Source organism: Crocuta crocuta, unplaced genomic scaffold (assembly GCF_008692635.1).
Source record: "Crocuta crocuta isolate KB4526 unplaced genomic scaffold, BGI_CrCroc_1.0 scaffold541, whole genome shotgun sequence".
Classification (NCBI taxonomy): Eukaryota; Metazoa; Chordata; class Mammalia; order Carnivora; family Hyaenidae; genus Crocuta; species Crocuta crocuta.
Window position 1 is genome coordinate 1,319,124 of NW_027531901.1, and position 27,475 is coordinate 1,346,598.

The 27,475-nt window shown below is 50.4% G+C and overlaps 1 protein-coding gene across 3 annotated transcripts in view; it reads right to left on the bottom strand.

Annotated features, from left to right (window-relative positions):
• The window catches only part of SCN10A (sodium voltage-gated channel alpha subunit 10), a 92,436-nt gene that overhangs the window by 9,557 nt on the left and 55,404 nt on the right, over positions 1-27,475 (bottom strand). For 2 of the 3 annotated variants that reach the window (XM_077773992.1, XM_077773990.1), the window contains 11 exons: positions 19,854-20,213; positions 17,890-18,324; positions 16,423-16,563; positions 14,670-14,793; positions 13,498-13,652; positions 10,102-10,275; positions 6,221-6,343; positions 4,367-4,651; positions 3,581-3,634; positions 2,569-2,706; positions 412-516 (listed from right to left, as the gene is read on the bottom strand). In XM_077773992.1, coding sequence (XP_077630118.1) covers positions 412-516; positions 2,569-2,706; positions 3,581-3,634; positions 4,367-4,651; positions 6,221-6,343; positions 10,102-10,275; positions 13,498-13,652; positions 14,670-14,793; positions 16,423-16,563; positions 17,890-18,324; positions 19,854-20,213 — 2,094 coding nt within the window. The remainder of the gene's footprint in view (positions 1-411; positions 517-2,568; positions 2,707-3,580; positions 3,635-4,366; positions 4,652-6,220; positions 6,344-10,101; positions 10,276-13,497; positions 13,653-14,669; positions 14,794-16,422; positions 16,564-17,889; positions 18,325-19,853; positions 20,214-27,475) is intronic. The other variant, XM_077773991.1, reaches the window with a different exon arrangement.

Sequence of the window (27,475 nt, forward strand, 5' to 3'; positions counted from 1 at the left end):
CTCTCTGTCTACTATAGGCATGGGGTGGAATGTAGAGGGAGGCTGGAGATTTATGTATGGAGGCTAGATCATGATGCATAGCCACACAAACACTTCATCTCAGGGCTTTAACCACCTCTGCTATCAGTTAGCCTAGCCAGTTCCCAGTCTTGTGATTGAACCCTAAACTGGTTGGGGAACTAAGTGGTTCCTTAAACAGGTCAACTTGGAAAAACTGTATATTCACTCCAGCAGACCACGTTGCTTCTTTCAGACTTCTCATTCCTTGGGTCTTGGAGCTCTCATTACCTTAACCCCAAACTCAACCCAGATCCTTCACAGAGAGCACTGGCCAGCCCCTGCCCAGCACAAGCACAGGCTGTCAGCTGGATTCCCAGACACACTGTGCTGGAGGGAAGCTCTGGGGCTCACCAGGGGCCGAGGGATGGGCTTCTGGGGCTTCTTGGAGCCCAGCTTCTTCATGGCGTTGTAGTACTTCTTCTGCTCCTCTGTCATGAAGATGTCCTGGCCCCCTAAGTATGAGAGGGGATAACACACACTGCTGTTATGACAGCAATGAAAATTTTCAGGAAAAGCAAATTAATGCAGGCTGGAGAAGAAGCACATGTCCACCTCCTCCCTTCTCTGCAGAAAGACACGTCAAGGCCAGAATCAAGCCGTGTCCTTCCTGCCTGGGAGCCACAAACAAGTGACAGAGTGGGTAGGCCTGAGCCCCGGCTCTGACTGCCTGCCCGAATCTCTGGACCAAAGTCTGTTTCTCTTCTGCAAGAACCCAGAGGTTTGTTTCGACAGAGGGTAGGGAGTATTTGAGGGTAGAACCCAAGGAAAAGGTAAATATCAGTTTGAACCTGAGCCTTAAATCTAGCCTGCTCATTACAGTCAAATCCACTGGGCTTCTAGAATCACATTTCCTGCCAGGGGCAAGACGTTCCCTCAGGGCCTTCTGGAGCAAAGACCCTGAGACCCAGCCACTTAACCCCTTTCTGAAGAGGAGCTGAGGATAGTTACTGATGTATCCAAGGGTCCTTGGAGAATTCTTGATTGGTTCTTTTAAGGCCCTGCCATTTGTGTTGTCCTCCACAGTTACAGTTAAATTCCACCATTGGAAATGCCTTCCTCCTTGAGTTTTGGGTTTTCTTTAAGGACCCTCTGGACCTCCTTCATTTCAACCCCTCACCTTTCACTTCCTGACATAATTGAAATCTTCCCATTTCAATAGCATGTTTGTGTGAACCAGTCACTGCAAATGATGGCGATGTGGGCTGAGATATGTGGAGGTCTGTGGGATTTCAGAGATTTTAGAGAATTTGTGGACACAGAAGGTTTCTGGGGAGAAACATCTCAGCGGGGCTGGGGGCAGGGGCCGGAGGTTGGGAGCACTCGGGAACGCTGAAGACCCGGGGCAAGGAGTCAGCAAACACAGTTCTCCCCCAATTTGATCACTGGCTTTTCTCATTCTATCATCTAACACGGACAGCTCCCCGTCAAGGCCCCAGTTTCCTCATCTGAAAATGGGAGAAGGGATTGCTCGACTGGTCTCAAAACCCTCTAGGGTGCTGATGACACCGGCCAGCCCTTCACAGCCATCTTGCTGAGCCCCTCTGGGACAGAGAGGGGCCCCACTTCTTATCCCCAGAACTCTAGTTGAGGACTTCCTGTAGGCGGCATGTCTGTGCCACTAGACATGGATTCTATATTACATTAACAGTGCAACAGCTCAGCCCTAAACTAGGTGCTTCTTGCACAGGGTTTTACTTAACCTCTTACCAGAATCCTTGCGTAGGTACTATTAACTCCATTGGATAGACGAGAAAGCTGAGACTCAGAGAAGTTTTTAACATTGCCAGGGTCAGCCATCTAGTGAATAGCTGAGTAGGGAATGCGAGCTCGGGTTTGTACTTTGCCACAAGCAATGCCAGGCTCTTGTGCTATGTGACTTAGCCAATGTGACCCTTCTTTGGATCTTGGCTTACATACATCTAAAGTGGTGCTCTCTCTACCGCAAAGGAATGGAGGGGGTTAAATGAAAGGCTTAATGGAGGGTAGCAAGAAAGCATTTTATACTTTTAATGCCCTCATATTTTAATGTAAATATGAGAGGTTATCTGGGATTGGGTTCCTATTCATCAGAGGCAGCATCCGTGGAGGCAAGTGTCTTCCTCCCCGTCCCAAGGAGATTGGATTCCGCCAGTACTGAAGCTCTGGACCTTCCTGAGGCCTCCTGGATTCAGTGCTCTGGGGGGTCATAGCCCCAGACAGAGGCAGCAAGTACTGCCCGTTGATATTTCTTTCCCTGTTGATATTTCCCAAGGGTCACCTGGGACATACCCAACACGCCTGGTTTTAGCTGGGAAGACCCTGGCACTCTGGGAGAGAGGGTGGGGGCTCAGGCGGGAGCAGAGGTGAGCGCTGTGTTCAGGGTGCAAAGGTGGGGGTGGTGTTAAAGGCCAAAAATTGGGCTCCCGGTCAGACAGGAGGGCTGTGACTAGCGTTGGCTGTAGTCATGAGGCCAGGGCACAAGGAGAGGAAGATTCACCACCACTGCAAAAACACCTGAGCCCCACTTATCTTTTTTTTCTGTTGATTGAAGTTGTCAATTATGACCCCAACGAAGAGGTTGAGCGTGAAGAAGCCACCGAAAATGATGAAGATGACGAAGTACAGGTACATGTACACATTGTCCTCCCACTTGGGCTGCAGGTTCACCTGTGAACAGACAAAGTGAGGCACGGAGAGCAGCTGGGGGTCTGTTTGTGTTCCTCCCTGAGACAAGGACATGAGTGTGGGTGGCCATTCGGGAGGTGACCCCAGGAAGCAGGAGTGGGGGGGTTAAGCAGGAGAAAAGCTGATGACGGGGGTGTCGTTAAGCAGACCATCTCTGGGGGGCAACTGGCACTTCACCTGTTGGGCTTCGCCAATAAACTGTGTGGAACACACCTCAGAATTGGGCCTCTAAGGGCCAGTGAAGCTGGAACATTTGCCCACAGATGAAGCCGGAACATTTGCCCACAGACTCCCAAAACTCCTCTGCGAGGGTTGCCCCTGTGGACACTCCAACCCCACCCGTGGGGGGAAGGGCTGCTGAGCAAGCCATAAGGCACCGAAGAAAGTCAAGTCTCAGGTAGAGAATCAGAAATGTAGCAAGTGAACTCAAGAGGCGGGCTGAGGGGATCTGGCGCAGGGCATCGGCACTGTCTGCCGCAGCAGCAACTGGTCTTTCCCCAGCAGCACCCGTCTCCTCCACCTGGCTGGCGTGACAGTACCCTTGCTCTAGTCACCACCTTGCTGCCTCTGCCCACGAGTGCCCTCCTACACGGTCCTGGAGTGGGGTCTGAGACTTTCCTCAATGGTGAGCAGAAGAGCTTCGAAAGCCTGGGTAGTGTGCCTGGTAGGGGAACAGGTGAAGTTGGCTTAAACATTCAATAGAGGGCCAGCTGGACAGTGCTCCGGGGAGGGCCAGGGCCAGGCTGTTGGGGGACTCCCTCTTCCGGTACCAAGGCCACCCTCAGTCCATTTCAAATAGGCTGGTGTGAGGGGGATGCACGGAGGGGTGGGCAGCACACATAGCAGGCTGACTCACATCTCGGGCATCAACAGCTGCGTACATGATGTCCATCCAGCCTTTAAAGGTTGCCTGGAAACAAGGAGCAGAGGCCACTCAGTGTCTGCCCATCGTCGACACTGAACTCTGTTTTGATTCACTTATTTGTCGGTTTTTCTCATAGAGCAGGGGCCCCCTGGAGCCAATTCCCCGTGAGTACCAGGGCTAACACAGTGCCTGGCACACCACAGCTCCTCAGGGGTTGTTTGTCAAACAAGTGCGTGGACATGCGGGAAGGTGTGGGTAACTGTGTGACAAGCAAGTAGCTGCATCAACACTTGGCTGAATGGAGGACTGAGTGAACCGGAAGATGAAGGCAAGGTGTGAATGCATGAATGAATGGAAGTGTAGATGTGTTTGCCTCTCATCACCACCAGCATTTTCTATCATTACAGTAGACATGGAATATAACTTATTACCATCTAGGAGGGGATATGCAGTAGAAGACTGAGCCAGGGGCTGTATCGTGTCTATCTTGTATACGTAGTGAACCCTAGGTCATCAGCTGACCGATCCAGCGCCACTGCAAGTTCACCCCTTTGTTCTAGTCTGCCATCCCGCGCTTGTCTGGTTGCCCCACTCTGACATTGGACTAAGTGGTGAGGCCCTTTAGCCTCGCACTAGTCTGTAGGAGTGGGGAGTGGCCTCAGCTCACACTGAGTGCTACCCCTTGCAAAGTCTCCACATAGCATCTTCTGGAAGACCCCAGACCCTCCACATCTTCAAGCAGCCAGAGGAAGAAACAAGGTCGGTCTCAGGACTCACCACCTGCAGAAGCGCGAGGTAACCCATTGCAACATTATCAAAGTTGACCTTCATGTTGACCCAGAAGAAGCTGCCAGTGTGGTTCTGATTTTTACAGTCAGACATGTTGTTCACGATAGACGGAGGCACAAGAGAAAGGTATTCATTGGTTTTGTTGACGCACCGCCCAAACTTCCCAGCAAAGAAGTTCACGCCCATGATGCTGAAGATGAGCCAGAAGATGAGGCAGACGAGCAGGACGTTCATGATGGAGGGGATGGCGCCCACCAGGGCATCGACCACCACCTGGAGGGGAAGGTAAAAGGATCTGGAGCCGTTCTTGCTGGAGCCTACTTCTGTCTACACTCACTCAGCCTGCTTCAAGACGAGTGGCTTTCGGAAGCAGAAAGAGAAGTAGGTTAATTAGGGCAACAGTTCAGACTCAGAAGACCAAGAGAGACTCTTGGTAGCTGAAGATGGGCTTAGATCTTCTCCCTAAACTTCATTCCGCAGGTTTTTGGATCTTTCCCCAGGATTGAGAAGACGAGTGAACTTACAAGTACCTACATGCTCATATAAGGGCATGAATGTGTGTGTTGTGCTTGCACATACAGACTTCTAGGGCCTTGCTTTATTTTTCTTAAATGCAATTTCAAAAGAGCCTTGACAAATACAGTTTAAGGTATGCTTCAGTCAAGAATCAATGAAAACCATATTCACAAACTTGCTTATTTGTAGAGCAGCAACCTCGAGATAAAAGAAAATAAACTTCAGGGACACCTGGGGGTTCAGTAGGTTAAGCGTCCAACTTCAGCTCAGGTCATAATCTCACAAGTTAGTGAGTTCGAGCCCCGCGTCGGGCTCTGTGCTGGCAGCTCAGAGCCTGGAGCCTGCTCTGGATTCTGTGTCTCCCTCTCTCTCTGCCCCTCCCCCTCTTGTGCCCCCTCCCCTCCCCTCAAAAGTAATTAAGTAAAATAGAATAGAAAAAAATAAAATAAATTTCAAACGATTTCAACCCTAATCTCCTGTGTTTCTAAAGGTACAAATGAATTTTTAAAGTCTACTTTTTTTTTTTTACAGAAGATTCCATGCTAATAAATATAGAAGAAATGATTAAAAAACGAAAATAAAGTCTACTTTTGTTTTTGAAGACAGGATGTCTTCTTTGAGTCAGTGGTGGAAGAAAGCAAAACCTCACTTTCAGTACCTTTTTATTACCTTTTGTAATTATGAGGAAGAGGAGGAGGACAAATAAGAGTCCCTTGTCCCCGCGGCCCCCCCCCCCAATTCAAAGGTGTGGGTTGTGAGTGTTCCATTGTGAGGAAGACAGTGAGGGCAGGTGGAGGTGACAATGGATGAGGAAAGGAGTGGATGAAAGGGAAGAGTCCATAGGACCCACGACTACCTTGGGTGGGGCAGATGCTCTCTGGTGGATGGTGGCCATGGTGCTGAACGGATGGTGTCACCATATTTAAATGAAGTGTCAGAGTGAAGGCTCATTTGTCTTGGAAAGATGAAGAGTTTGGAGCGCTCCAAAGTTTGGCAATAAGGAGAAGAGGCAGGATGGAGAGATGGAGGTAAAAGATGTTGAGGCAGGATCACTTCGCTACGAGCAGGAAAGGGTGAGTCTGCGTGCTGGGTGGATGTGGCGCTTGAGTGAGAAGGACAGAGAGCTCACCAAGGGGTGTGAAGGAGAACCAGAGCATTAGGACATGGCAGCGCCGCCGAAGTCCCAGCAGGGCGAGGTGAGGAGCCAGCGCCCACCTGTGGGGGTGGGCCCAGGCCCAGAGTCCAGAGTCGGGGGCGCGGAAGGCACTGCGGGGACGAGGAGGCGCTAAACGCCGCCGACCAGAGCAGCTTGGAGGGAGGTCTTACCCGCATGCCTTCAAATCGAGACAGAGCCCGCAGGGGCCTCAGGGCACGGAGGGTTCGAAGGGCTTTGATGGATGCCACGTCAGAATACTGCAGGATCTTCGCTATAAGGCTTGTCAGGGAGATCTGAGTGCAAGCAGAGAGCAAAAGCATTACTCTAGGTTCCTGAAGGTCCTGGTAAAAGGAGACAGGAAGTCCCTCCTATCCTCCAGTCTGTCCAAGTCATCATCCTGGCTCACATCTTATTCTGAACTCCAGTGAAAGGTCTGGAGAGAATTCGATCTCTTCCTCTTTATTACAGATTTCATTCATCACTTCTCTGAATCTCTGAGAAAGAAAAACAGTCTTGCACACCATGACCCTGTGGTTTGTAGGTGGTCAAGCTCCCTGTATATTACCTTCCCTTTCCCTAGGGGCATCAGTCAGGCTCCAACAGCTCTGAAACTTGACTTTCAGAGACTTGGAGGGATGATGTCCCTTCATGGGGGTTATGCTGAAAGTCTGTTTTGAAGTGAGTCCCAGTTGTATTTGCTCATAAAAGTGGAGTGGAAAGAGTCTTGGTCTGGGAGGGGTCTAATTCCTTCTCAACCCCTGTTTCTTCTCGTGGCCTTGGGTCAGTGCCTTGCTCGTGCGGGTCATACCTTCACCCAGGTCAGAGTAAGAGTGTGGCATGATCCATGAAATACAGGTTTGACAGATGGCTGGGATACAATGACTGGGCTGTGACTCCCTGTTGGCCTGCCAGCTTTGCACTTTTGTAAAGTGTTGGCCAAGGGCTACAAAGGACACAAATTAATGTGGACAAATCGTACACCTTCCAGGGGCTTTGAAGGTGCTAGGGTGGTACCACAGGCATAGGCTTGAACTTGCCAGAGGCCGTGTCCCAATCTTGGAAGACCTTCAACTGCACCATGACTGGTGGGCTGAATTCAGGCTTGGCTTATCCTGGCAACTAGGTGGGGATGTCACCAGACCTTCAGAAAGAAAGGGGTTTACATTTGAGTTACACAGAGCCTCAAGCAATGTCTGTTCTCTGAATAAGTGGCTTCTTCCACCAGGACAAAAAACTGGAATGGAAAGAACTGCCTTTCTTCTTCCATGCAAGGCTCCAAACACCAGCAGGTGGCATCCAGCTGTCTGGCTGACAAAGGGTAGGGAGGTTTGGGGCCAGTTTCATGCTGGACCCTATTCAGTTTTTTCCCCCAGCCCTCTGGGAAGGCTGCCTCATGTGCAAAATCTGTAGTTGGAGCAGTCAAGACCTGGGTCTCTCCATCCAAGCCCACCACCACTCCCACTGCTTAGGCCACTAGCTTCCCAATTGGTCTCTAGGATTGCGTTCATTTCATCCGTTCGCCACTGCAAATTTGACTATAATCATGTGCGTCTCTTACTCCCAATGTCTACTGGTGTTTTATCACCCTTAGGTTAAGTTCCGGACTCCTGAGCTGCAGACTACTTTTTCAGTCACGGCTCACCTATATATTCTACCCAAATAAGATTAGTCCCTAAATGCACCCGTGTCTGTGCCTTTGCTCAGAGTCATCCTTTAATTAAGATTGGCCTCCCTCAGTCCTCTTTGCACTTCAATGCTCCTGATCATTTTAAGCCATACATCTAATATCACCTCCTACATGAAGCCTTCCCAGCCACCCACCCCCACAGGCTCATGTCTCCATGTCCATAAGACACTAACTATTTCCAGCAGGGCTCACCCCACTCCCACCCCCATAATAGGTTTATTTCTCTCTGCGTGTCTCATCTGCTGGAAGATTATAGAGTAAACTCCTGGAGACAGGGAGCTCTTATTTCTTGGCCTCTGTCTCTCCCAGAGCACTTCGTAAGACAATCCTATATCCGGTAGTCATACATAAACATTTGAGAAACTGAAGAAAAGACAGATGAGGGATGAGAGGAAGGAGAGAAAGAAGGAAGGTGGATGGGCGATGGGAGGCTGGTTGGATATGAAGAATGGATTAAAGGATACAAGGATGGGCAGGATAGACATTTGAAGGGAAGGATGGAAGAAAGGATAGAATATGGAATAGTGGATGGATGAGACGGATGAAGGGGAGAAGAATGGGCGGCCAGGTAAGTTGACGGATGGATGATGTGAAGAGAGAGCTGGACACAATAAATCGATGAAAGAGATTAGAGAAGGTTGGACGGGACGGGAAGCTGACTGGTTGGGTGGAGGACTGTAGGGAAGACGGAAGAACGAGCGGATAGCAGAGCGCTTGTATCAAAGGGGCGTGAGTGAGTGAATAGAAGGTTAGATGGCTGAATGGTCAGATAGAAAGGTGACTCAGAAGATAGAAAGGTAGAGGGAATAAGGGCCCGTTGGTTGATGAAAGAAAGGTTAGGATGAATGCGTGGGCAGAAAAGAAGAAAGAAAGAAGTAGAATAGAAGGGAGGAGGGAGAGGACTGACAGGAGGTAAATGGAAGACGTAGAGGTGAGTGGGCGTTTGGAAGAATGGAAAAAGGAAGGGCAGACGGCTGGATGGATGAAGGAGGGGCGTATGGAAGGGGGGATGGATGGTCAGAGGAAGAATTGGGAGGAGGATGGACGGAACGAGTGGGTGGCCATTGACGGTGGCGGGGGCTTAAACTAGCGTCGATGAGAGTGGCTGTGCCCCTAACGGGGCTGGGAAGCCAATAAAACACTTTTCCTTCGTCTATGAGTAATTATTTCGTACGCACAAAGTTATCACCCATGACTCAGAGTCCAGCCTCATAGCTGATCCCCGTGGTCCCGGGTCCGGAAGCTGCCAGCACGTTGGTGTCAGGAAAGATGAGAATGGAGCGCACAGACCTGCTGTGGGGGCCCTGCCAGCGCGGGAGGCCGGACAGAATGTTCTGTACTGGACGCCATCCAGCCTCAGGAGGCAAGCGCCAAATACAGACACAGCTCCTGACACCTCTGACACGCAGCCCTCGGTGCGGTGGCTCTCGGAGTGGGGGAGGCGGAGACGTGCACAGCACGTGCCCCCCCGGCTGGCAGCCCCCGCAGCTGTGCTGCCCTGAGCCCACAGCGCAGGCGGCCAACCCGCAAAGCCAAGGGGGCAAAGGTCTGGACAGAGATAGAGGGTTCTGGTATTAAGACGAGGGACAGATCACTCCTGGGTTTGGGAGGAGCTCTGAGGAGACAGAAGCCCATCCTATGGGAGGCACTTGGTAACCCCTCTGACGCGGGGGTTCGTGACGCGGGGAGTAGTGGCCACAGGTTAGAGGGGCCTGAGCACACGAGCTTCCTGCTCACACCTCCCAAAGGGGCGCTTTGTCTCTTTTAGTGCCCATGGGGAGAAGCCGGTGGGGCAGGCTCGGGGGTTCTCAGTCTGGCTGCACACACACGGGACGTGGCCAGGAGCTTTTCTAAGATACTGAAGCCTGGACTCCCCCAGGGCTAGAGAGATCTGAGCCTCTGGGAGTCGTAGCATTTGTTCATTGTATTTTTTAAGAGTTCGCCGGGTGATTCTAAAGTATAGCCAGGGCTGAGGAGCACCGAGTCAGCAGGCGGGAAGGTCCCCCGTGCTGGGCGGTGCCCGCTCCCCTCTGTCCAGAAGCCGGGTCAGGGGATGCAAGGGCACAGGGGCCCCGGGAGCCACGTGTGTCATCTCGCTTTGGACATAGAACACAGAGGGCAGTAAGTGGTCTTTGTGGAGGGAGACCTGGGGACTGGGAGCTCCCCTGGGCCTCACCACTGTGCCGGAACCATCTGCCGTCTGATCTAACCGTTCGCCGGTGTGCAGGGCTGTTCTCAGAGGCCTTGCCAAGTGCCCAAGGCGGGTGGCCCGCGAGGCGAGGCCGCAAGCTTTCTTTGCGTTAGGCGCAGCCACCGGTCACAGGTGAGGGCCCCAGTCCCCACATGCGCCAGCGGGCCACTCACGTTCACGATGAGGAAGTCCAGCCAGCACCAGGCGTTGGTGAAGTACTTCTTGAAGCCATAGGCCACCCACTTGAGCAGCATTTCGAACACAAAGATAAACGTGAACACCCTGTCAGTATATTCCAGCAAGGCCTTCACTGTGGGCTTCTGGTCCAGGTAATAGTCCTCGAAAGCCTGGGAGAAGAATGAAAGGGGGCAGAATGGTCGGCTGCCTGGACCCACAGCCCTGGAGCCCGGTGTCACCCGTATCATTTTGTTTTCTCTGCCTGGGGTGGGGGTGGGGGGCTTGGCGCCGTAGTGGAAACGGCGCCGTGACACAGAAGCCAGGACCCCTTAGAGCCCACGGGCACGCAGCCTGGCTTAGCCTTTGCAGGGACGCTGAAAGCAAAGGAGAAAGGAAACCTTCTCAAATTGGGGCTTGGAAGTGAACCAAAGGGATCCTACCAGCGTCTTGGTTTAAAAATAAAAGCATCAAAGGATGTTCGCAGGCAGTTCACAAAAAGGAAAGTAAGAATCGCCGATGAACCTCTGAAAAAGAATGTTCTAGCTCGCTGGTAATTAAGGAAATTCAAACGAAAATATGTCGTTTTTCTCTTATCAGACTGGGGAAGACAAAAAAAGAAGCAGGGTGAGGCCAGGGTGGCTGTGGCTGCGGGGAGGCACTACTCTCACACCTGCCTGGGGGCGGGAACCCGCTTCCGTCTTTTGGGAGGCCACTTTGGCAATGGGAGTCAAAGGTTCCAGAGACCCAGCATAGCTCCCTTCAAGAATTTAGCCTAAGGGGGGCGCCTGGGGGGCTCAGCGAGTTGAGCGTCCGACTTCGGCTCAGGTCATGATCTCACGGTTTGTGAGTTCGAGCCCCGCGTCGGGCTCTGTGCCGACAGCTCAGGGCCTGGAGCTGCTTCGGATTCTGCGTCTCCCTCTTTCTCTGCCCCTCCCCTGCTTGCGCTCTGTCTTTCTCTCTCTCTCAAAAATAAATAAACACTAAAAAAAAAAAAAAAAGAATTTAGCCCAAGGACACTAGGCATTATTGGTCCAAGGGGCCAGGGCGCCCGTCCACCAGCTGCCGCTAAAACAGCTGGAGGTGCCCCCTTTCCTGAAGCCCCCTTGGGCTGAGGGGAGCTGCCTCCACCTGCAGAAATGCCCAGGACACCTGCAGGCAGCCGCGGCCAGTGACTGTCCCCATTGCGTCAAGGTGGGACAGCTCTGTGACACCCTTAGTGCTTCATCGCGCCTGTGGGGTCAGGCTGAGGCTGGACTTCATGGGAGCCTCTTAGCTCCTCTCTCCATCCTGCCTCCCTCTTGGGCCCCATCCGGGAGCGCCCTCCAGAGCTGCTTGCACAACATCTCTGCTTCTGCTTCTGCTTCTAACTGGACCTAAGACAGGAAAGAAGCCAGTGTGTTCAAAGGCGTCTACATGGGCTATTCAACGCTCATTAGAAGTAAACACGGGGATTATTTAAATAAATGGCGGCACCTTCCGTAATGGAATGCGCTGTAGCCACTAAACCAGATAGTAGGAGTCTATTTACTGTGAGAATTTACTGCGAAGTTACAGAATGCATAAATGTGGTTTCAGTTTTGTAATATTTATGTATTATACGCATAAGAACGATGGGAAGGAAGTACACCAAAATGTTTTCAAAGTGAGATTCTCTTTGAATGATAGGAAAATGGGTGGTATTTTTTCTTTGCCTTTTCCCATAATTTCCAAGGTTTTTTTTTTATTTTTTGCACTTTGTCAGATGAAAACTTGTGTTATTTTTTTTTTTTAAGTACTCAAAGTAAAAGCATAAGGAAGACTAAATTTGGTGCCAGCCTGTTCGGTCCGTTGGGGGAAGGAGATGGGGAGGTGAGGGCCCAGCAGCTGGCGCAGGATCCGCGCTCCCTCCTGGGAGAGAGGGGAGCAGCTGGGGTGAGTGGAGAAGGGAACAGAAAGAAGGGCAAGGGCAGAGGCGCGTGGAGAAGAGAAATGAGGAGAGGAGGCCCATGGGGAAAGACAGGAGCCTCCGAGGTAATGAGGGAAGCACCTTGTCAACAGCAAATGTGACCACTGTCTTCATCAGGGAGGACGGGAGGGAGGGAAGGGTAGGCGAAATCACCACGCAGCCCCCTCTGGCCCCGCCACGTGGCCTGGGCGCCAGTGCTCCACAGAGACGGCTATAGCAGGGGACAGTCGCCACCCTGTGGCACCTTCCGAGGCTGCCGCACCCTCCCCCGTGGTGGCAGCCCTGTTCTGGGGCCTCTCTCTCTGCCTGGTGCCATCGCCTGCCTGCCACCCGTCTTCTAGTCATCCCGTCTCCTCCCTCCCTTTGCTCCTCCCCAGGGCTGCGGCCGCGCTCAGCGGATTTGGCACCCTTCCTGGGAAACCTGGCATTTAAGTAGGTGCCCGCGTACCCAGTAGGTCTGTTTAGGGAGTAAATGGCACGTGGAGAGCAAAACAAGTGAAAACGTTGGAGCCATGAGTCGAGAGAGAGGGGCTCTCGCCCTGCCTTTGACTACTTAGCTGGGCCCCGTTGTGTCTCTGGGCCGTGCCTTCCTCAGCCGTAAGGTGCAGACGACAGGGGTGCCGAGTCCCTCCCCGCGTCCACATCTACCGCGGCCCGTGGGGAAGCTGAGCTGCGGTTGTGCAGGGAGCGTGAGAGCACACTGTCAGGAGCTTCCTCCCTTGCCCTGCGAAGCTGGGCTGTCAGCAAGGGGCCTGAGAAGCCTAATCAGAATTCCCGACTCCGGAAGCCCTGGGAGTCTCTGCGCCTGCCGGGCCTGCTACTCAAAGTGGGGTCCAGGCAGCAGCCGCAGCTCCCGGTGCTTGTCGGAAATGCGAATTCTCAGGCCTCGCCCCAGATCTGACTCAGGACCTGCCTTCGGACCCGCTCTCCAGGTAACTGCATCTTGAGAAGGGCTGATGTGAGCATTTGCTGTGAGCTCTGAGCAGGTGGTAGTGTTTGCAAGTGGCTTCAACTTGCAAGATACAGAAGGACGGCCGTCCTGGTACTGGGCCTTCAGAGAAGGCCAGTGTTTGGGAGGCCCCGGGGGGTAGAAAGCCAGGGGCTTGGGGATCTGATGAGGACGAAGGTAGGTTTTGCTACTGACAAGCTGGGTGACCTTGGCCAAGTGCCTCAAGCCCTTTGAGCGTCAGCTGCCCCATCTACAAAGTGGGGCGCGTGCCCTTGCCGCTTGACACGCCGGCAGCCAGGCTCAGCAGGCCGAGTCGTGGGCACCAGCAGCACCCTCCCTGCTGAGGGGCCCGCGTGCGGCCGCAGCTCTCCCGCCAGCCACAGCTCGCGGGCTTCCGCGCTCGGAACCCGGGGAGCTCACTGCTGCGGCTCCAGGGCCTTGGGATTGTGGGAGACGCCATCCGGAGGGCTTGGGGGCAGGGACCCCGGCTCCCCTTACCAGGGACCCGCTGCTCAGCAGGATCATGAAGATGATGAAGCTCTCGAACCAGTTGTGCTCCACGATGCGGTAGCACGTCTTGCGCACCTGCCAGCCCACGGCCCACGGAAACTCACCGGTGTCCACTCTGCAGCAGGGACAGCGGCGGATGCAGCCTGTGGGGGGAGGTGACCGATGGAGAGGGACGTCCGCCTGGGGCACGAGGAGTATTTTCGCTCTAGCCCCGCTGAGAAACCGCTCTGCTGGGCAACCGTTTGCTGCCCCTTAGGAAAGGAATTCTTCCCCGGAATACGAGAGTCATGGCGGCCCTTCTCAGCCAGCCTCTCGCTCCTGCCCTTTGGGGGTCCCTCCCGCCATCGGCCTCACCCTCTCTCAACTCCTCCCCAACTACTGTCCTTCTTGGAGAGGATACGGGTGACCCTGTCCTATGCCCCCCCACTTCGGGAAGGCTGATGAGCCGCAGGGCCTGGGCCCGGTGCGGAGGCGCTTTGCCCTGAGCCTGTGCTCACCCGAGAGGTCCAGTCCGGCCCAGCATCGTGTGGAACCGAAAACTCAACAAAGTGCTGTTGCTTCCGAATTTACATACTTTCCATTATTGAAGCCACAATGACTTTCATCGTGTGAACTATACACATACGTCCACCTGCTGCTCGCATGTCTACTGAGCACAGAGCGGGGCCCCCTGTTCCAAACACCGAGGGGAAGAAGAGTAAGATGCATTTCCTGCCTTCGGGACCACAGAGGGCGCGTTCAGGGGATACAGCTGTAGATAATTTTTCTCCCTTTAAGAGTCGCACAAAAGCTAGAGGGACACAGATGTGGCATGGCCCTCCTCTGGGCCGTTTATGTCCCCAAACAAGAGTGTTTACCTTTCTCAAGCTCAAGAGGGCTGGTTTATCACTCAGTGAGGTGTTTCGAAGGTGACAAGGACGGCCCGGCATCCGTGGCCGTGTCTGCCGTGGCACCACCTGGCTGCCGCGAGCTGTGGCCTTCGTGCCTGATGCTGGCCCCTCAGACTTGGGGGCAAGGCAGCGGGGTGCCCTGTCTGTCTGCGTCCCACGGACCCCAGGCCGGGGCCTTGGGGGCACACAGGGGCCCGGAGGACAGTGTGCTGGACTGGATTCTGACCCTAAGTAATGTCAACACGAGGAGGCCAGGGGCCGCGGCTTTACCTTCTGTGAAGCAGTCGTCTGGCTCTTCGAGGTCGTCTGCCAGCTCGGGGATCTTCCTCAGGATCTCCTCGGGGTCCAGGCAGTCCACCGTGCTGCCTTCCGAGGAGCTCGCGTCGTCCGCCCCCTGCAGGGGCAGAAGCCCGGGGCAGTGACCTCAGCTCTTGGAGGGGCCCAGTGAGTGTGCACACGGTCTGCCTGGCCGCAGGCTCCCCGGTGCAGGGAGAGCCCCTCAGGGCCGGACCCGCTTCACCGTCCCCTGTGCGCCTGGCGCTTTGCCAGCTGAGGCCCAGCACAGCGATGCTCTCTGTGGGGCCCCGGAGGTCCGCTGCGCGGGGCTCTGCGCCTCCAGGCCGCTGATGGGGTGCTGGCGAGGGCCCGGGACGCGCATGACACCCGTAACCGCCCTCGTGGCCACTGGGCTCGAGTATTGAATCTCCGAGCGATCCTGCGGGGCTCTGCTGCCCCTCCTGGCAGCCCCAGCCCTGTAATGTCTGCAGATGAATTCAATTAGGACTTGAGGCTGCTCTCCTATTAGTAAACCTGATAGCTTGGCTAATGGACCCAAATGGTGGGGTGGGTCCCCATCTGTCACTGTCAGGCCCTTCTCTGCCTGGCCAGGCTCGTGGACAACAAAACCAAAAGCAAAACCCAAACCAACACCCAGCAGCTGTGTGCTGAAAACCTTGCGTGGGAAAAACCAGCCAGGGGAATTCTTAGAGTGCTCGGCAGGAAACATCGTGTCCACGGGAGGAAGGGCAGCCCTCCCCTAGCAGGTGGCTTGTGTCCACCGGACCCCCCCCATCTCAGCCCACCCTCCCATCTTTCCCTGCTGTGGTCAGCCTTACCCAGGGGCACACAGCCAGCTGGCCTGACGTTCCTCAAGCTAAAGGGCTTGATAACTTTGGCCATGAATGATGCCTTCCTTATCTTTGCCCAGCCGGTGCCTGTCACGGCTTCGGCTCTCAGCGGCTAGGTGACAAGTTAAATTCCTAAATTCAATGCAGCGGTATTAAGGATGCTAAATCTTTCTAGACACCTCTTCCCTGCAGCTCGATTTCTTCAGAGATTTGTAATGAAACCACCATGTTTCTTTCTGCCTCTTTATAATACAGTCCTAAACCCCAGTGTTGCTTCCTGCTCAGTCTACATGAGGCTGTCAGTACACTACTCACTACCGACAGCCTCTCCAGAGCAGCAGAAGGGTTCTGGCTGGAAGATGTGGATGTGGACAAAAGAAAGTGGGGGCGGGGAGTCACAGGGATGACTTCCTCACCCACGAGCAACTCTGACTTCCTATCTGCTGGCTCAGAAAGGCGCTTTCTCTGTGTCTTGTCTTTTGTTCCCTTTTTTCTTGGCTGTCATTTTCTGGGCACTTATTCCATTTCAGGCAGGAGCTAAACACTTGACAAGCAGCATCTCATTTAAGCTTCACACGCAGCCTACCGGGTAGGCATTACGATTCGCTTTCATAGACGAAGACAAGGAGACTCAGGGAAGTTGGGGATCTGGTCCTCGTCACCAGTCCCTCCCCCCCACAACCCTCCAGCCTGTGGAACCTCGCTCTGAAAATAGTGCCGACCAGCCCGGAGGTTAGGACAGGCCTTGACAATTCTCAGGATGAGATGTGAGCTTCCGTGGTCGAGCGCAGTGTGGAAAACCACCTCCCCCGCAGCCGCACCCTCCACCCCCTATGCCCCCCACCAGTCAGTGTCTGGCAGGCTGACCAACCTCTCCCGGAAGCTCACATACCTACCTCTGCGGGCACCTGGGCAGCAGGTTCGTCTTTCTGCTTCTCACCCAGGTATGGAGCCAGGCCCTCAGAGGACGCTTTAGAGCCCGGGCTCCTGGGTGCCATGTCGTCCTCATATCTCCCGACTTGCTGTGGCTGCTCCTGCTGGTGAGAGAGAGTCCCATCTGGGTGCCTGTGCCCACCCTCAGCTGACCGCCTCTCAATCTGAAGAGATCTTGGACCTCGGAGTCTGCCAGCGCTAAGGACCTAATATACGCAACATACATACATACACACTTGTGTGGCGTGAGCGTGGAGTCCTATATCCAGATCTGTTTAACTCTTGGCTCCATCACTTACAAGCCATGTGACCTTAGGCAAGTAAATTTAACCTGTCTGATCTTCGTTCTCCCACCTGCAGAACTGAGAAGGCGAGATCAACTTCATTCAGTGATTTTGATGACTAGATATGCGATGCTTGTAAAATGCTTTGCATGAAGTGCTTGGCTCAGTAGATGTTAGCCATACCCATTATTTCTTGTCCAGAGGTCAGAGTGGTAGCGGACGTGGCCATGCAAAGTCCCCCAAGAACCCAAAGTCCCTGAAAATGCCTCTGAGTACAGGCAGCCATCACAGAGTTCATGTCCTCTATTCTCGGGACGGTGACGCTCTTCCCTTGGCTGTCACCCATACAAAGGCATGTAAAATATGGCAGCTGATAATAGCAGCTGCTGGAACACAGAGAAGTGACAGCTGCAGGGACGAAGACAGCTGTCTGAGGCCACTCAGCGGCCTGGCCGGCAGCCCTACATGTGGCCAGGCCCCATAGGGATCCCTGCCTTCCCACATGGTCAGAAGTGCATACCCTGAGTCACTGAGAAGAGGCTAACAGAGTTGATATGTCAGCTAAAGGTAGTAGGGAATTGTGCAAAGTGTTTAAAAATATATATTACCGAAAGGCTTAAATGTGCTTTAAATTCTTTGGTGCCAAAAGGAACAAGTGTCATTTCCCTGTGACATCCTTTGTTGGAAAAAGCTGGATAAGTGAGTCACACGATGATCCGGAGTCCCCAGGCTTCTGCTGAAGATCAGGGGAGCATTGCTCTTGGACAACATCTGTTCTTAGAGGAATCTCATTAGTGCCTTGGGCACAGAGGCTGGGCCGGGCGACGAAAATGGGGTGATTGTGTGAGAGACACTCCCAAGCACCATGAAGTGGCCTGGGACTAAAGTGCTGCCCTGATGCCTGCCCGGGGAATTCAGATCTTTTTTTCCAGGCCCTGCTCAAATACCACCTTCCCCGGAAAGCTTGGCGTGGCTTTTGCTTCCTGACGTCAAGTGCTTCTGTGCTTGGCTGGCCCGGTGCTTATCAAGGCTGTGCCAGTCCTGATGCTGGAAAACCTCCTTCTTACAATTTCCCTCTTGCCCCTGTCACTCCATCCCTGAGGCCCCTCCCTACTTCCCGTGGCTTTCCCGTGGGAGAGCTCTCACCTGCCCTTGAGAGATCACTTCCTGCTGGGAGCTCTGAGCATCCTCCTCAGCATCCTCCTCCTCCAAGTCATCGAGGTCAGATTCACCCTCAGCAATGGGCACAGAGACCGACACGCTGGGGTTGGTGACGAAGTCACTGTGGCCGTCCCCGGGGCCTCGGGGCTCGGGCAGCCCTGAGGGGCTCCCCATGGCCATACCGGCAGCAACGTGGTTCTCAGCTTTGGCACTAGGGCGTGGGGGTTTCGCCAGCGGCTGGGGCTCCGCCTTGGGCCTTCTGCTGAAGAAGCTGCAAAGGGCCTTCTTGGTGTGTTGGCCAAACTTCTGGATCCGTGTCAGGGCCGTCTTCAGGTTGTTCACTTCCCCGTCTTCGTCTGGAGCCGTGAGATTGTCAGCACTGAAGGAGTTCAGCAGCAGGGCAATGAACAGGTTGAGCACCTGGAGGGAAGGAGTGGAGGCAAAGTTGGTTCAGGCGACGAGCGGAGCCTCCCCGTGGCCCGCCCCCCAGCTCAGCAGCCAGACGGCAGGATGGCCACCCCTGGGCCTCTCCCGACCTCGTGCTTTCCCTCTCTGGGGAATGGACATTTGGAGAGCCACCGATGGGAGTCTTGAGGATGTCCCAAGTGACCTGCCTCATGTGGGCAAGGCTTAGATGCACATTCTCCACCATAGAGGAGGATCACCCCTCCTGAACCAAGGGACATTTGGGGACAATGGAGAGGAGCACGTGTGGGTCTGCCCTGGGGCCACTGTCATCTGCCAAAGCCTTGGGTTTGGGGATCCTCACATCCCTGGGATCCTGGGCAATCTCCTCCCTGCTTCCAACTTCATGTTCTTCACCCATGAGCATGAGTGTGAGCAGAGAGGGGACGTGAAAAGGAAATGACCCGAGGGCTGTGAAAGTGCTCAGAGAGGCAAACTTCCTGCCTGAGGGTTAGGGGCCCCCGTGGCTCTGCAGGGATGCTGAGCTCAGCCTGGAAGAAAGGATCTTCAGCCACAGCCTCCAACTTGGGAATGGGGGGAAAAGGCATCTCTGCCTCCACAACCTGGGTGGGAAAGACTTTGAAGAGCCTGGATTTGTTGTTTTGCCTCTCTCGGTTTAGCTTTCTTGTGTCTGTAAAACTCTTACAGGAGAAGAATTCAAATTGGTTGATTTCCAGGTCTGTAAGAAAGGCTTCTGGGACTGCACAGGCTTCTCTACAGCCAGCACTGGGCAGCAAGGGTGCCCAGGACCACAGTGGGCGGGGGGAAGCTGGGGGCGAGGAGCCAGGCTGGGACAGAGAGGGGGTGCTGGGCCAATGGACAGGAAGATCTGCAGGGGGGATCCGCCAAATGTGGGAGTGGATTTTGTTACTGACATTGTGGCATTGGACGCCGTCCATGACCCAGCTTCTCTCTTCCATCTTGCCTCACCACGCCGGCCCTCCTGCCCCTAGCTAGGACATGGGTAGCTTAGAGACATCAGTCAGCTCTCACTCCCTTGGAGAAAATTATCTTCTGAGACCCCCTAGAGTGGGGAAGGAAATTTTTCTTCAATAACTAACAGCTAACATTTGCTGAGTTCCTGTTGTGGCCCAGACACTGCACTAGGCAATTTTCCTATGTCATCTCCTGCAATTTAATTCCCCTGGCGAGCCTATGAGTAAGCACTATTTTCTTGGTTCTAAGGAAATTGAAGCTTGAGGAGACTGTCTCTTGTGCCGGGTCATCCAGCCACTAGTGATAGAGCTGGGGAGTTCTAAACAGGTTTTTTCATCCTTATCCTATATGCTCACTCAAGCAAGTCAGGCAGCCTCCCGAGGGACAGTTCTTAAAATGTGCCCCGCATGACTCTGCAGTTTGAAGGCTTTACAGCCAGGGAGGTGTGATGGGGGAATGAAATGTGCAATGTCCAAGCTTTTTCGGATAACCCAGAAGTCTCCCCCATTGCCCCTGAAACAGCGCCCCCAGAGGGGCTCAGCACTCACCACCAGGTTCCCCAGCACCATCACTGTTAAGAAAAGGATGAGGCATATGGATTTCTGGCCGACTTCCATGCAGGTCCACATGTTCTCAATCCACTCTCCACACAGGATCCGGAAGACGATGAGGAAGGAGTGGAAGAAGTCATGCATGTGCCAGCGCGGCCATTCTTCGTTGGGCGCAGAGATATTGTACCGGTGATCACGGTAGTTATCCCCGAGGAGCTGCTTGCCAACCAGAGCGAAGACAAAGACGATGATGGCCAGGATGATGGTGAGGTTCCCCAGCGCCCCCACGGAGTTCCCAATGATCTTGATGAGCGTGTTTAAGGTTGGCCAGGACTTGGCAAGCTTGAAGACCCGCAGCTGCAGAGAAACAGACACGGTCAGGTCCTGTCGCCTCTCATCTCAAGTCTTGATACTGGAAAACCACCAGGCAGCTTATTTCATTGATAAGAGTGCTTCCAGGAAGCTGCTTTTAGAGACTTTTCTTTCTGTGATCAGTCACTCAAAAATACCAATGGCCTTCCACGATCTTTATATATCAACATGTTTCAGCAAGTTTTATAAGTGGGGTTGTGGTCTGGCCATACGTACTCTAGTCTGTCACCACGGGCTTCCTGAATGTTGGCCTATTCTTTGGGGAGTGCAGTGGGGGTATTATGGAGATCACAAATAAGTGAGAATGGCCCACTTTTGACCTGAAGAAATGTTAGCCTTCTGCAGGTAGGTCAGGGCCCACTGCATTCGAGGGGTATTGGTGAACTGTATCTTAGGGCATTTCTCATCTTGGGGCCATGGACAGTCAGCCACAGACGGCTGCCCCCACCAGTCTGAAACTCCAGTATGTGATTTCACAGACCCAGCATTCATATATTTCTTTAGTTGACCAGCCGAACCACTCACTGAATGCCAGCCACACATGTGCATGGCACTGTGTGAACCTCTAGGTACATGGACAGAGATATATGTAAGCTCTTGCCGTCACGGAACTAGTATCACGCTTAGTCACAAAGACGAGGCAAAGATGCAAAAGGCCTCATCGTAAGCCCGAACACGCTAAGTCCCAGAAGAGAGCATAAACACTATGCAAAAAGATGTCTAAACATTTAGGGGCGCTTGGGTGGCTAGCCAGTTTAGTGTCAGACTTCAGCTCAGGTCATGATCTCACGATCTCATGGTTTGTGAGTTTGAGTCCTGCATCGCGCTCTCTGCTGTCAGTGTGGAGCCCGCTTCAGATCTTTGGTCCCTGCCCCCCCAAATAAATAAACATTAAAAATACATTTGTGTGGTTCTCTAATTTGTTGGAAAGAAATATCTGGGTTCAGCTGTCATGGGCACTCATGGAGCACCTACTGAGAGCCTGGCTCTGGCTTAGGGTTTAAAATGCAGTGTTGAACAGAACAGTGCAATAGTTTTATCAGCCACACAGCAGTTAGTCCCAAGGAAGGTTTAATTGTCTTATACAGGAAGTTCCATACCCACGTCTCTATGCGACAGGGCAGAGGAGGTGTTATGATGGGCTATGTCCCCTTAGACCTCACCTGGAAGTTATTCTCTTCATCCTGGAAGCAGAGCTTAAAACACTAGTTCTGTTGACTAAACATAGAGGCAGGAAGTAAGTGCAAATAAACACTGAGAACTGGAAACTAGATGGAGCCCTTTTGCAGAGGGTATTGGGAGAATGCCAAGTTTCCCTAGCAACACGATTCCTGCAGGTTTCCACTCCCACAGTAAACTCTGGATAAGTGCAAAGGCAGAGGCTGGAGTGGGGCCCTGACGCCACCCACCACACCACAGAGACTCGTGGGGCACGAATGGGGACAGTGAGGGACACACAGGCGTGTTCGCTTGCACCTAAGCAAAAGGATCAGGTGTTGACTCTTAATCAAATATGACTAAGTGTCCACTGGTTCCTTAGTTGGGGTGGGGATGGAGAGTTTAGAAATTAGTATAGAGTCCAGTTAGGTAGCCGTTTTTGTCCATTATGAGGCTTATGTTAAACTGTAAGCAAACTGTGTGTCATTGTCATTACAAGGAGTGCATTGAGTGGTCTTCTACGAATTCTTTTGTAGTCTTTATAGAGGGCAAGACAACAAGATCTTCTTACTTGCTGTTCCAGAGATACCGGGCTTGGGGGCCCCTAGCGTTAGCTGTCAGTCAACACATGTTTACAGGGTGCCTGTTGTAGAGCTCTTGAACGCGCTGGCTGGCTCTCGCTGGTTCCTGGAGCGAGTGGTCCAGGAGAGTGATTCCTGCGACCCTCATCTTCACCCCCATGCAGTTGATTTCTGCACACTTTGGCCAGTTTAGCAATACATCGAGAAGAATGTCTTTATGATATCACATAACATTTCTAAGCTGTTTCTTTTAAGTGCTGCTGAATATTGCTTCAAATTTAATTACCCATTTCTTCAGTTAATCTCATAATTAATGTAAAAACTTCTAATGGAGGGGAACTGGAAGGAAATAAATCAAGTTGGCAACATGGACATACTTGTATGGAAACATATCCCAATATTTTGAATCTTAGAGTTAAAGTTGTCTATATATTTCCAACTTACCTTAACGAAGATGCATTACTTTTAGAATAGAATGAAAAGTAAGTCTAAAGGTAAGTCTGTCTTCTACCAGGGAGGCTACCCCTTGGCAATGAAATAGGGCTTGTGACAAATATCAACAGATAGGGTAATATCCTGGGTCCCCTTCCATCAAAAAGTTACTAAAAATGTTGATAATAAAACCTAAGACACATTGATGATTTGTCAATAAGGTTCTTCAGCCAAAAACTAAATAAATATGGGAACTCAGATATATAAAGAGATTGTTGACGCTAACTTTTTCTCTGAAGACATTTGCAAAACTGAGTGAATCTGGGACAGGTTTTAATGGTCTCATGAGGTACGGAGAGCAGGAAACAATCTCAGGGCTGGCTAAGGTAGAAGATCGTACAGGAATCTCTCCTCCCTTTAACACTAGATCCCAAAGAGCCATAACTTTCATGGAAGGACAAACCAGAAATAAATGCAGGAAAATGAAATGTCTGGTGTCAGATACCAGGCAGAGGAGGGGAAACGGATACTGAGAATTTGGACCCCCAGAGTGGTACTCACACAGGGTTTTATACTACTTAGTTATTTCAAGCTGAGCATTTAATTTAGAGCAATCCTACAAAGTGCCTCGCAGAAATGAGTACAAATACTCTTTGAAGAAACCAGCGTGCCTCTCAGGCCTCAAAGCACTCCCATCAAAGGTGTGTAAGAGTTGCAGTAAAACAAATACGTAAATAATGAGGCCTCATGAGTGAATGAGGTCTGGGATGTGCATGTGGAAACTGTCATTCAATTTCTTTAGGTAATAAAATTATTAGCCAGATGATAGTATAATAGATATAATATGCTGAAAGAAATAAAACACAAACTGCAAGATATGTGCAGAGAACAAGAAACTATACACAATAAAAAGTTTTGAAAAATAACTAAATGGAACCTCTAGAAACAAAGACTACAACACAACATTAAAAAAACTCTATGACGAGTTTCACATCAGATGTGATATAGTTTAGGAAAGAATTGATGTATCGCAGCTATCATAGAAGAAATTACCCAGAAGGTAGCCCAGAAAGACAGAGATGGAAAATATCAAAGAGATGTGAGAACACTGAAAATAGAGTGGGAGAGTGTAACATACATCTAATCAAAGTCCAAGAGAAGAAAAATAATGGAATCGAGACTAGATTTGGCCATATAATGTCTTAGGACTTTCCAAAACTGAACAAAAGCATAAATCTATAGATTCAAGAGGTCAAAGAATCTTAAGCATTATAAAGAAAAAGCTAAACCCATACCTAGACACATGCTAATGAGATTACAGAACAGTAAAGACGAAGAGAAGATTTTAAAAGCACCCAGACGGAAAGGGACAACAGTTAAGTTGAAAGCTGAGTGCTCAGCAGCAGCCACAGAGGCCAGAACACTGTAGAACAACATCTTCCATGGACTGAGGGTAAGTAACTATCAACTAGAATTTTATATCCATTAGAAATTTCTCTTAAAGACCAGGGCGGACCGAATGGTAAACTTCAGATAAACAAAACTGAGAGAGGTTACTGCCAGAAGACACTCACTTAAAGAAATTCTAAAAAATCTACTCCAGGCCGAAGAAAAGTGATCCCAGAAGGAAAGTATTGCTCGCACGAATGTAAAAAGAGCAGGCATGAGTGTGAATCTGGATACAGCAATAAGGTCTCATGGGGCAAGGCATGGTCCTCATTCACTTCTGCTCATCTCAGACACGAACGAAGACTGTTTTCCAGTTTTACTTGCAAATAGTTGAGGTTGTTACTGGATTCTGGCTGATACAATGCAGATGGAGACAGAAGTAGAGTACGCCACTTTCAGGCGTAACCATGAAACGTGCACTTTCTCATTCCCTCCCATGGCTACCGTAGAGGCCACCCAGTGAAGATGGTGACATCACACCATCCTGGATCCCTGGGTCACTCCTTGGAGCAGCCACTCCAGGAGAGCTTCCCAACTAGCACTAACCGGTCTGTGAAGCAGAAACCTCTATTATGTTCACTCACAGACATAGCGATTCTCACCGTAACTGGTGTACTTATCTTAAGGAATGTAGAAATTGGTACACTGAAAAGAGCTGTCACCATTTCAAGACATCAGATGTGTGGCGCTGGCTTAGCGGTCTTGTCATGGACAGAAAAGAAACTGGAAGCTTGGAAAGTGCTGATCCGCGTCGCATGGCAGAACTGTGGCCTGCAATAATTCTGGGGCAGGTCACGAGCTTCAGGGGCCCGTAGCCCTAAGGGAGGGGTTTATAAAACAGAACCTGAGTATTGTGGGTCAGCTGCAATTGGTTACATTTGTCAAGAGGTTACAAGAAAGAAATGAACTTGGAGAATATTGGCTGATTAATAAGAAATAAACAGAAATAGAATCCAGATGTTTAGAGCCTTGAAACTTTAGGAAAATATGCTGCTTTAGTTAAGCAATGGGATCAAGTCTTCAAGTATTGAAGACCAACTAAATTTGTCAATGAAATAAAGCAAATAGTAGCAAAGATTATATTGATGTTGCGGCCACCATTTGAGAGCTACAAGCTGAGACAGAAAAGGCATGGAGGCGAAAAAGCAAAGAAATAACAGAGAATTGAGAACTTTGTCAAAGGCAGCACTGTGGGAGTGCACAGTACAGAGAGGTCCGAAGCCATCTCTGTCCTGAAGGATTTGCTTTGCAAAAGACACCACGAGCCCTGACTGAAAAAGCCTTTGACTGTTTAAAGCTGAAAACAAGCGTTGGCCATCTTTCCATGAGCAGGAGGCAAGCTCTGAAGACGTACAGACTTTCCTCGGATGTGGCAACATCACTTCGTAAATTTTTTTGTTGTTTACTTATTATTTTTTTTTTAGAGAGAGAGAGAGAGTGTGTGCAAGTGAGCAGGGGAGGGTCAGAGAGAGAGGGAGACAGAGAAGGGTCAGAGAGAGAGGGAGACAGAGAATCCCAAGCAGGCTCTGCACTGTCAGGGCTTGAACTCGAACTCAGGAGGTTGAACTAAGGAACCGGGAGACCTGAGCCAAAATCAAGAGTCAGATGCTTCCCGGACCAAGGCACTCAGGGGCCCCAGGAACATCACTTCTTAAAGAAGTTCTACCTAGAGCTGGCTGGCTTGCCTCAGACTATGACACGAGTGAGGAATAAACCTTTACTGGGTTAAGCTATGGAGTTTTGGGGATTGTTGCCACAATCATTGATTTTATCATCGAGTAAGTTACATAACTTTTTTAAACAAGATAAAAATAAAATACTTACCTCATAGTAAGTTGGGAATTCCTTATTACTGATTAAGTCATATCGCTTTTTAAACACAAGATAAAATGAAAATGCTGAACACAGTGGGAAGTTGGGAAGGGGTTACTGGAGTGGAAAGCGACCTTGGAAAGTAAAGGTTTCAGCTAACTTTTGACTTTAATTAAGTAATTTCTAAGATAACCGCTTGAAGAATAAAAACAGAGTAGTTTCCAAACCAACAAAGGGGGAAAATGGAACAGGAAATAAAAATGGTTCAAAATAAATCAAGAATTGAGAGAGAGAGAGAGAGAGAGAGAGAAAACAAAATACTAGGACAGATGAAGCAAATAGAAAACACAAAATATAACTATAGACACAAATCCAAACACATCAGTATTCACAACAAAGTAAGTGGGCTAAATGTTTTGGTTAAAAGGTAAAGATTGGATTGTCAGAACTAAGTAAGAATCTAAAATCTGACTGTGTGCTATTTATAAGATACATATAAAAACCCTAAAGACATACAAAAGTTGAAAGTAAAAGGGTGGGTATAGATACATCTTTCAAATTCTAAACCAAAAGAAAATAGGGTTAGTTAATTAATGTGAGGCAGAAGAGATTTTTTTTTTAAGGCCAAAAACACTTGGAGGGAGAAAGAAGGTCAAGTCTTTCTGATGAAAGTTTCACTTTACAGGGAAGATATAACAACTTAAAATATGTATGCAGTTAATAACACAGCCTCAAGACGGAACCATAAGGAGAAACAGACCACGCCATAATCATAGTGGGAGATATTTTTATACACTACCATCTCAGTAATTGCTAGAACAGGCAGATAAAAATAAGCAGGGATTCAGAATATTTGGACCACACAATGAACTTTCTCTACCCCATGGATATTTGCAGAGTCTTATACCCTATGGCTGCAGAAGACACCTTTTCAAGCAAATAAGGGACATTTTCAACATGCTGGGCCAAAAGAAAATTACAGTAAATGTCAAAACGTTAAACGTGGAGCATATATTCTCTGGCTATAATAGAATTAAGCTAGAACTCGATGGCATAGAGATAACCAGAAATTAAGAACTGAGCTTCTAATTAACTTTTGAGTCAAAGAATGAATCAAACTTGAAATTAGAAAATATTTAGAAGCCAACAATAAGGAAAGTTCTACATAATAAGGCAGTTCTTAGAAGGAAATGAAGTCTTCGACGAATATATTGGAAAGGAAAATAGGTTGAAAATTCCATCTTAAGAAGTTAGAAAAGTGTAAAATATGTAGGACAGAGGATGCAGTCAAGATAAGATGCAGGATTCCTTGAAAGAGAAAACACCAGTGAAGAAGAGGAGATCGACAAGCTAAAAGTTGATTCTTCGGAAAGGCTAAATTGATGACCTTTGGCAAGGCTAATAAGATGAGAGAAAGCACAATTTGTAGTATTTTACCATTTTTAAAGAAAGAAAAAGGTAACACAAGTACAGGTGATATAGATTCTTAAAATATAACGGCATAGCATTCATGACTTTATGCCAAGAAAATTTGAAAATTCAGATAAGGGAAATTTTTAGAAAAATATAACTTATCAAAAACCAATTTGAGAAAGAGAAAACCTGACTAGTCCCAGAGCCAATAAGAAAATTCAGTCAGTAATGAAAAATCTCGACCGCAGACGGCCTCATTGGTGAATCCTACCCACTCTATAAGGAATAAATAATTCCAATCTGACCCAAAGATTGGGTGTGGAGGAAGAGGACCATTTCTCACCTCTTTTTATTAGAATCAGCACAACCTTGATACCCAGATGCTAAAACCCAGCAAAGGAA